At 39.4% G+C, this 9,832-nt stretch overlaps 1 protein-coding gene across 4 annotated transcripts in view; it reads left to right on the plus strand.

Moving 5' to 3' along the window:
* Positions 1-8,213, plus strand: part of UBE2E1 (ubiquitin conjugating enzyme E2 E1) — an 84,330-nt gene extending 76,117 nt beyond the window's left edge. For 3 of the 4 annotated variants that reach the window (XR_644228.2, XM_003895170.3, XM_009201793.4), the window contains 3 exons: positions 4,360-4,492; positions 5,976-6,123; positions 7,420-8,213. Coding sequence is in view for 3 of the 4 variants with exons in the window: in XM_003895170.3 (XP_003895219.1) it covers positions 4,360-4,492; positions 5,976-6,123; positions 7,420-7,517 (379 nt within the window). In the remaining variant the exon portion in view is untranslated. Of the gene's footprint in view, positions 1-4,359; positions 4,493-5,975; positions 7,085-7,419 lie in introns of those variants that run through there. The other variant, XM_009201792.4, reaches the window with a different exon arrangement.
* The last annotated feature ends 1,619 nt before the right edge of the window (positions 8,214-9,832 follow it).

Here is a 9,832-nt window from a genome sequence, read left to right on the forward strand (position 1 = left end):
AGGTACACTTGAACCAGTGTTTAAAATTAAACTTGTATTTCTTGTTGTGGAACCAAAAGCATCTTCTGGAGGAGACAGGAGATTAGTAAAGGGTGTACTTAGGTGACTTGAGGGCAAACCTGCTCAGTCATTTTATCAAGAAATAGGTGGGATGCTTGAACAGCCTCAAGTAAAGCTTCTCTTATTCCCTGTTCTCCTGACACTGGCCTTCTGAGAGTTGTTAACATTGTCCTCCACCCCTGGGGATGGGACTGCCTGCCCACTTTGTAGGCCAGCAGATCCTAACTTTCCCAATGAGAACTTGGTAAAAAAATAAAATTGTAGGCCCTCATATCAGAATTTTTCTGTTTTATTCTCTGATAAAAGAAAGTACACATGACAAAAAGCTACCTGAATTCATCCAATAGCAGCTTTAAGTGACTATCTAAAGCTTGATATTCAGGGCCAAGCATGGTGGCTCACACCTGTAATCCCAGCACTTGTGGGAGGCTGAGGCGAGTGGGATCACAAGGTCAGGAGTTTGAGACCAGTCTAGCCAATATGGTGAAACTCCAGCTCTACTAAAATTACAGAAATTAACTGGGCATGGTGGCACACGCCTGTAGTCCCAGCCGCTTGGGAGACTGAGGCAGGAGAATCACTTGAACCCGCGAGGCGGAGGTTGCAGTGAGCCAAGATCACACCACTATACTCCAACCTGGGTGACACAGCAAGACTCCATCTCAAAAAAAAAAAGTTTGATATTCAGTAACAATGCTTGGTCTTTTCCAGTGGATTCTCAGACCATTCACAGTAATTCCTGAGGGCTCCCAGGTTAGGGATCCCTCACTATTGAGTTTTCTTCAGGGTCAACTACATTTGATATTATTTCACTTAGCATTTAATTATTTTTCATATTGCACCTTTATTCTCCAGTTTTGAAGTTTAACACAAGTGTAATACGTTTTTTGTCGTTATGTAATTGTGTACTTGATTCCTTAACTTTTCTCTACTTTTTTCTGAACTTTCAAAAAAAAATTAACACCTAAACTGCAAGCAGATTTAGAGAGAGATAACAATCTTAATTGGATTTCTGGTCATATCACAGGTGATAAGCCGTCACAGGTGACAGACTGAAATGTTACAGCTTATGCTCCTGACTGGTTGTCCACTCGTAACCTGTAGCAGCGGCTCCCAAATGCAGACTCCCTGCTTCGAGGCCGTGGTTGTGGGTGGGGCACTGAAATATATAGATTCTTCGGTCCCCCTCTAGATATTCTAGACTCACTGGGCCTGGGGTGGGGTCTAGAAACGTTGAAAGTTCCATCGGTTATTTTGATGCACAGTGAAATTTGGGAACCACCAAGTTTCTGTACAACCCATATGTCTGCATGTAGTGACATACTGGTAAACCTTTATCTTTTTTGTGCACTGAAGGACCAGCAGCATTGGGCCTATGCCAGCATGTCACCTCTAGGGTTAGACTGCCCTCGTTTTTTCTAGGTTGGTTTCTTAGCACTACCAACTTGAACATGAACGGTGTGACTCCTGAGCTCTAGTGTCTTTTTAGGAGGCAGCTTGGAATATTGTCAGTACTGGATTTTAGAGAGCCTGGCTTCTCTGAGTGAACTCTTGGCCTTGGTTCCTCATCTGTAAAAAGATTTTAGAGTAGCCTTTTGCCTTTAAGTGTTTACCATAAACTAGATAAAAAAGCATTCCTCTTTATTTGCAACCCCTATATTAGTGTTATTTCCATACATAGTCCACTTTTCATTAACTGCACTCCAGGTGTCATAGCTGTATCAGCCAGCGTCTCTAGACTTTCTTCCTTCAGTTTGCTATAACAAAGTACCATAAATTGGATGGCTTATAAACAACAGAAGTTTATGTCTCACAGTTCTGGAGGCTAGAAATATGAGATCAAGGTACTGGCAGCTTCAGGTCTGGTGAGGATGCATTTCTTGGTTTCCAGACAACTGTCTTCTTGCTGTATCCTCATATGGTAGAGAAAAGAGCTTTTGAGGTTCTCTTTAAGGACACTAATCCTTTTCATGAGGATTTCTACCCCCTAACCCAATACCTTCTAAGACTCCACCTCCTAATACCATCACATTGAGGGTTAGGATTTCAACATAAACGTTTTGAGGGGATGCAAACATGTAGGCAGGTAGGCAAACGTATGATGACCAAGAACCGGTTCTAACCTCAGGAAATGAAGCAGTAACAGTAGTATCATTTCACTGGAGAAGTTACTGCCTGTTTCTAGAGGGAGAGCGCTGATTATGAGCTCTCCCTACATTCCACCTTGGGAAAATTGCCATCAGATATCATGTAAAAGTATGAAGTCATCTTTTTTAAACACAGAGTATGACTTCATGGTGTATTGACAATGTTAAAAAATCTCTGGCCGGGTGCGGTGGCTCATGCCTGTAATCCCAGTACTTTGGGAGGCCGAGGCCGGTGGATCACCTGAGATAGGGAGTTCAAGACCAGCCTGACAAACATGGTGAAACCCTGTGTCTACCAAAACACAAAATTAGCCAGGCATAATGGCGCATGCCTGTAATCCCAGTTACTCAGGAGGCTGAGGCAGGAGACTCTCTTGAACCCGGGAGGCGGAGGTTGCAGTGAGCCGAGATCGTGCCACTGCACTCTAGCCTGGGCAACAAGAGCAAAACTCCGCCTTAAAAAAAAAAAAAAGAAAGAAAATCTCTCTCTGTATCTAATCTAAAACAAATTTTTTGGTGGCTTACACTTATAATCCCAGCACTCTGGGAGGCTGAGGTAGGCGGATTGCTTGAGCCTAGGAGTTCAAGACCAGCCTGGGCAACATAGTGAGACCTCAGTCTATACAAATGAAACAGAAAACATTAGCCAGGTGTGGTGCTGTATGCCTGTAGTCCCAGCTACTCAGGTGGCTAAGGTGGGAGGATCACTGGAGCCTAGAAGTCAAGGCTACAGTGACCCGAGATCGTGCCACTCACTGCATTCCAGCCTGGGTAGTGGATCAAGACCATTTCAAAAATAAAAAGTAAAGCAAGTTTTTAATAGTTTTTGGTAATACCCATCACAAAGAGATATTAAAGGATTAATAATGGTGATCTCACTGCTGTTTAATGAGAGAATACTCGTGGGTGTGTGTTGCTCTATAGTTCCCTTCTTTCTCTCACTTAATTCTGAAAACATTCCTGTGAGGTAGACAGTGTCCGAGCTCTTTCTGCCTCTTGGCCAGTCCGGGCCCTGTTCTTCCCATTGCCCGCTATTCGGTTGCCCATACTTTCTCCCACCTTTTTTGCCATGTCATGTGTTCTTCCTCAGCTTGTATTCTCCTCTGCTTTTCCTTTGTAATAGCTCATTCCCCTAACCTGTTGCATCTCTCACACCAAATTTCAGACCAAGAGAAAAACGTGATGGGTTTGGGGCAAGTACAGGCCCATGGGTAGGCTTTTTATTCCCTCCCTCTTCATCTCTTCTTTCTCTTAAATGGAGGCATCAGACTTTGTAACCAGTTAGCAGAGGGCATCTTGAAGGAGTTTGTCTTGTTCAGTATGAAAACTCCTGACATTTAACCCTCTGCCTAGTACATGGGCATTCAGTAAATGAGTGAATAAATCCAATTCACATCGTATATTTAGTTAAAAGAGTAGTTTTGCTGGGTGCAGTGGCACTCCAGAAGCCAACACAATGCTTTAGAATGGTGGCCAAATTATGGTGTACCCATGTAACAGTGATACTTATAGTAACAGCTAACGGGGTTGGAGGAATGTCTTTAAGTATTAAATTTAGAGAACCCAATTATAGAATACATATTGAAATGAAAATTGAATAACCTGTAACTGGATACTTACCATTCTCCTCCCTCTCCCACCTAACATGGTTTATAATGTAAAAAGTATGGCCATCTATTAGATTCTTTTTAAGGTGAGATTATAGAGATAGAAGAGCAAGGAAGAACCAGTTAGTGGGTCAGAAAATGAAACTTCTGTGCTTAAGATGGTCATAAATGATGTAGCTCTGAGCAGAAACTGCTGTCATTTGTCACTAATTTAGCTTCTAGGTGCTGAGATGTGTTTCTCATTTAAGTATTGTTTACACTTTCCTACGTGTCAAGGAGAGGTTTGAGAATTGAGGCAAGTTTCCTGCTTCTTCGTAGCTAGGTAGGCTTAGAATGGTTTTAACATTCTTTTATCATCCACTTTACTTACTTGACCAATGGCTATGGGTTTGTGGCAGTTCTGCATCCATTTCTGTACTTGTTTTGTAAAGAGAATCCACACAGTAAACAAGAGAGGAGAGAGGTAATCTTTCCATCTTTTTTAGTACACTGTAAAAATTGGGATAGTGCCACCATCTGCTTATTTGTTGATGTATTATTCACAGTGCTGGTCCCAAAGGTGATAACATCTATGAATGGAGATCAACCATTCTAGGGCCTCCAGGATCCGTGTATGAGGGTGGTGTATTCTTTCTCGATATCACTTTTACACCAGAATATCCCTTCAAGCCTCCAAAGGTAAGAAATCTCCCTGTATGCTCAAGTTTACTAATTCCCACAAGAGAGCAACTGTTGAGGTTTTTCTAAATTTAATTTTTAATCACAAAACCTAGATTTATCTTATGTCCTAATAGATCTGAGTATTTTAACATACACAAAACACTTCTTTAGGCTGATTTTGCCTTATCTGGCAGAGACCATTCTAGGTGTAAGTGCTTTGTTTTGATGGTGCTTCAAATTGCGCTATTTATAGTAATATTGTCATCAACCTAGAATTAATCCCCCGTTTTCCAGCCCATAGAGAAGGGTTTTAAACAGTTAAAAATGGTGTCAAGCCAGGTGCAGTGGTGTGCACCTGTAGTCCGGCTACTTGGGAGGACTGTTTGAGCTCAAGAGTTTGAGTCCAGTCTGGGCAACAAAGCGAGACCCCAAAAAAAGGAGGCAGGACAGGTCAAGGGGTCAAACAACTAGAGAATCAGAATCTCTTACCAAAGTTTTGGATTCTGTTCTGCTCCCTGTCATGTTTTGGTCTTGCTCAATTCCTTACCTCCAGGCCTCAGTTTTCTTTCTAGGAGAGGTGGGGATTGCCCAAGTCACCCATCTCTTGTACTCAATCTGTGATTCTCATTCAGTCAGAAATAAAATGCAGTCTTTGGGGATCAGGTAGACTGCCAGATAAAAGTACAGTTGCAGCAACAAGAAGTAATTGAACGTCACTTTTTAAAAAAACTGGTAAAATTACAGGTAATTTTTACTTTGTGTTTTGGTATATTTCACAAATAAAAATTAAGAGACCCAAATAACACCTGCTCATGTGGCTTGTGTTCTGCTGTGGTCCTTGCCCATTACTGGCTCTGCATCCATGGACACTCGATTACACAGATAGTAAATTCTGTGATTTAGGTAGACAGGATGTCTGTGGGACCTGATGTAAAGGTCAGAAAAAAGCTGAAGTAGACTTCTCTTCAAATTTTGTTCAGCTTTTTGGGTGTAGTCATTGTTTGCTAAGTATGTTGTTTAATTATCTTTAGGTACCTATTATGTTGCACTTCAGTTTTTAAGAGATTTATGATTTTAAATATTTTAAAGCTTTTAAGTATTTTAAAGCTTACTTTGAGGCAGTGTAGTACTACCAGCTAGCACAAGAGGTCAGCAAACAATTAGCTATTCAGACTTGGAAATGTTAATATTTAAAAGATTTAAAATTGCTAAAGATAAAATTAGGAAGTACTGAACTTACCATCAGGGGACGTAACATTTTAAATGAAATTGACACAGTCCCTGAGATGGTCAGTGAACACTTTCTAATCAAATTTATTAAACAAGTCTATCTCCTTGACAGCTTTAATTAAAACTGCTTTTATTCACCTTTTTAAAAACTACCTATCTGGGAGGTTTTTTTTTTTTTTCTTTCTTTCTAATTAGGGTCATTCAGTTGAGTATTTAGTAAAAAGTTTGTTTGCTGTTTAACTATTGTTTGACACTTCCTTGTTTTCCTTAGGTTACATTTCGGACAAGAATCTATCATTGTAATATTAACAGTCAAGGTGTTATTTGCTTGGACATATTGAAAGATAATTGGAGTCCAGCACTAACCATTTCTAAAGTCCTCCTTTCTATCTGCTCACTTCTTACAGACTGTAATCCTGGTAAGGTTAATAATTCTTTACCTTGTTTTATTCTTCCTCACCTGAAAAGTACTTGTTTCCAAAAGCTTTCACAGGACAAAACTAATTTTTCTGCAAAACTTTATGAATATAAAAACTAATCTGCTTTTCAAAGAAAGTTTTAATCGAGAAGTTCAGTCTACTAGTTGAGACATACAACTTCATTAATCAGTATATTCTAGCAACAAGGTATTTTAAACTGAAGACTAAGTTTGCCTTGGGCTTTTACAGTTTCAGTTATTCTTCCCTCTATTTTTTTTTTCCTGTTGCTTAATTTCCCATATAGTTCTTATAAAACAAATCATACACTTCTAAATGCCAAGTCGTCTGCCTGGCAAGCCTCACCTTGCCTGTGGGGTTCAGTGGGCATGTGCCCATAGCTGGTCACTGAGATGGCACTCAGTTTTGAAAATGGTATTTGTTAAATACTTAGTGACTATTGAATTGTGACTTTTTTGGGACTTCATTTCATTTAAAAAATATTTTTCTGTAGTCCCAGCTACTAGGGTGGCTGAGGTGGCAGGATTGTTTGAACCCAGAAGGTCAAGGCTGCAGTGAGCCATGAGCATGCCGCTGCACAGAACTCCAGCCTGGGTGGCAAAGCAAGACCCTGTCTCAAAAAAAAAAAAAAATATATATATATATATATATATATATATAAATATATATATGTGTGTATACACACATATATTTATTATTTATTTTATTTTCTAGGTAAACCAAATATAAATTTAGTTATTAAAGATCCTAAGATTCAGAGAAATACTATACTTAATTGGAGGTCCAGGTTTTGCCTGGCAACCTGGCTCTTTAACCAGTGTAAAGGTAAATAGTGTTGCATTGCAACAGCCAACAGCCCCGAAGACTTCACAGTATTCACGATGCCATAACTGGTGACATTGAGCTAAGGGTCACATGAACACAGTTGGATGTTCATTGTAGTCTGGACCCTTGACCGTTCCAGTCTCTGTTGAACTCAGCCTAACACGTAAGAGTAAAGAAACTCCAATCGGGTGTTGTTTATTGGGAGAAAAATGGAATGAACTAAGATACAGACAGACCAGTACACTAAAGCCTGAGCATTCCCTCTTCCTCCCACGTTACAATTTTTAAATTTTTGATGGAAAAATATCCGGCATGGTGGAGTGGTGTTTCGAAGATGGGTTTGATCACACATACTTGGTTGTACATGTCTGCCCAAGCTGTCACTAATGTATTTGCTAAAGTTTAAAATGTTCTTTTCCTTTCTCCAAAGTAATCTACATTCTTTTCTTCCAGCCGACCCCTTGGTGGGAAGTATTGCCACTCAGTATATGACCAACAGAGCAGAACATGACAGAATGGCCAGACAGTGGACCAAGAGATACGCTACATAAACTGGGTTTTCACAATTCTTACATTATTTGTCACAGAAGAGAGCTGCTTATGATTCTGAAGGGGTCAGGGAGGGTGGGAGTTGGTAAAGAGTAGGGTATTTCTATAACAGATATTATTCAGTCTTATTTCCTAAGATTTTGTTGTAACTTAAGGTATCTTGCTACAGTAGACAGAATTGGTAATAGCAACTTTTAAAATTGTCATTAGTTCTGCAATATTAGCTGAAATGTAGTACAGAAAAGAATGTACATTTAGACATTTGGGTTCAGTTGCTTGTAGTCTGTAAATTTAAAACAGCTTAATTTTGTACAGGTTACACATATGGCCATTTATGTAAAGTCCCTCTAAGACTACATACTTTTTGTTTAAAACAAAATTGGAATTTGTTTTCCCTTCTTGGAAGGGAACATTGATATTTAACAGAGTTTTTAGAGACTGTCATCTCATATATATAAAATGGACACGTGGCTGTAAAACACCATATAGGAGATGAGTAATGTGTTTTATTTTATATGCCAATCTACTTTGTTTAAAAAAGGTTTAAATCAGGACTTGTGAAAACCTGTAGTGAAATACCTTAAGCTGTTAACTGTAAGGCGTGGAATAGGAGTTGCTCAGTGGATTGGTTATATGTTGTGGACTACTTAAGTCTGCATTTGTTACTGTGCTAATAAACAATATTAAAAACCGCCTAATACTGCTGTGTTCATTTACTTTTATTTTGCCTTTTGGTTGCTGTTTGCAGATTCTTTTGAAATCGATAGGTATCTGCTTCTAAAACAAGCGAAAAATAATGCATATTTAGTAGGTATTATTTACCCATATTAGGATCTGTACTTTACACAGCTGTAGATGTTGAGGTATCCTAGACAAGGTTAAATAATCTACCCCATTTAGGCTTCAAAGACGAACCCTACTGCGTTTTTTTAAAAGCGTTTTCTGACTTGCAGATGCTGTAGTAGCAAGTACATGAGAAATGGGTTCTGTCAGGGATAAACTGGTACACTGCCGTAGGGGGCATTTTGGCAGTACCTAAGTATACACATGGCATGACCCAGCAGTGCTGTTTCTGTGTGTCTCTTTCATTACAGAATTTAAAAAGAATTGGTAACTCTGTCTGTACTAATATAGACTAAGTTGCATTAGCAGGAAACAAAACAAACTGGAAGGTACTTATTTAAAAATCATTATGAAAGCATTTGTCCATCTATGTAACATGTATGGAGGGAAAAGCTAGATTAATATTCAATAACTGGGGGAAAAGGTAAGGGGTGAGTTAGTGTCTGAGTGGTAATTTTTTGACCAAAAAATGAATTTATGATGAGAAATTTTGAAGAATTCTACTGTAGCAGCAATAGCTGATTTATAAGTATTGTCTTTTATATGTAGTTCTTCACTTGAGCTCATGAAAAAAAGTATTCCATTTAAGATGTTACAAATTACTTGATGTTTTAATATGTTCTTTGCTGAACAGCTTATTTTACATTTCAATCAAAATAGTTATTTCACAGATGAAACCACTAGCTTGCTTACTTCCTTTTAAATTAATAAAGTTGGCCGGGCGCGGTGGCTCAAGCCTGTAATCCCAGCACTTTGGGAGGCCGAGACGGGCGGATCACGAGGTCAGGAGATCAAGACCATCCTGGCTAGCACCGTGAAACCCCGTCTCTACTAAAAATACAAAAAATTAGCCAGACGTGGTGGCGGGCGCCTGTAGTCTCAGCTACTCGGGAGGCTGAGGCAGGAGAATGGCGTAAACCCGGGAGGCGGAGCTTGCAGTGAGCTGAGATCCGGCCACTGTACTCCAGCCTGGGTGACAGAGCGAGACTCCGTCTCAAAAAAAAAAAAAAATTAATTAATTAATTAATTAATTAATAAAGTTACAGTCAGCCACATTGCTCAAGTCTTGCCAAAATCTTTAGAGAAACAACACAAATTCAGACATCTAACTTAGACCATCTAGAGCCCAGTATTTTTGATACTTTCACTGTATATGACTAGTTTTCTAGAAATCTATTCTAGAAGATACAGTCTTCCTTCCAGAAAATACAGCTTTACTGTCCTTAAGTGCCTAATCATTTTCAAGAGGAGGAGCAAACAGTTTGCCCTCAAGTATCTGCTCTATCAACAGGGATCTGGCTGAAGAAAAATCGGCCTTAGAGTGTGATGAACCTACTTACACTACCTGGTACCTCAAATCATGCTAAACATTCTAATTTGACCCTAAATCATGGGTCTTAGTCTGTTTAGCAAAATCTCCACAAGATGAAATTTAGCTTACTACCCCAAACTGTTCAATGTTTTGGGTCCAATT

This window comes from Papio anubis, chromosome 2 (genome assembly GCF_008728515.1).
Source record: "Papio anubis isolate 15944 chromosome 2, Panubis1.0, whole genome shotgun sequence".
Classification (NCBI taxonomy): Eukaryota; Metazoa; Chordata; class Mammalia; order Primates; family Cercopithecidae; genus Papio; species Papio anubis.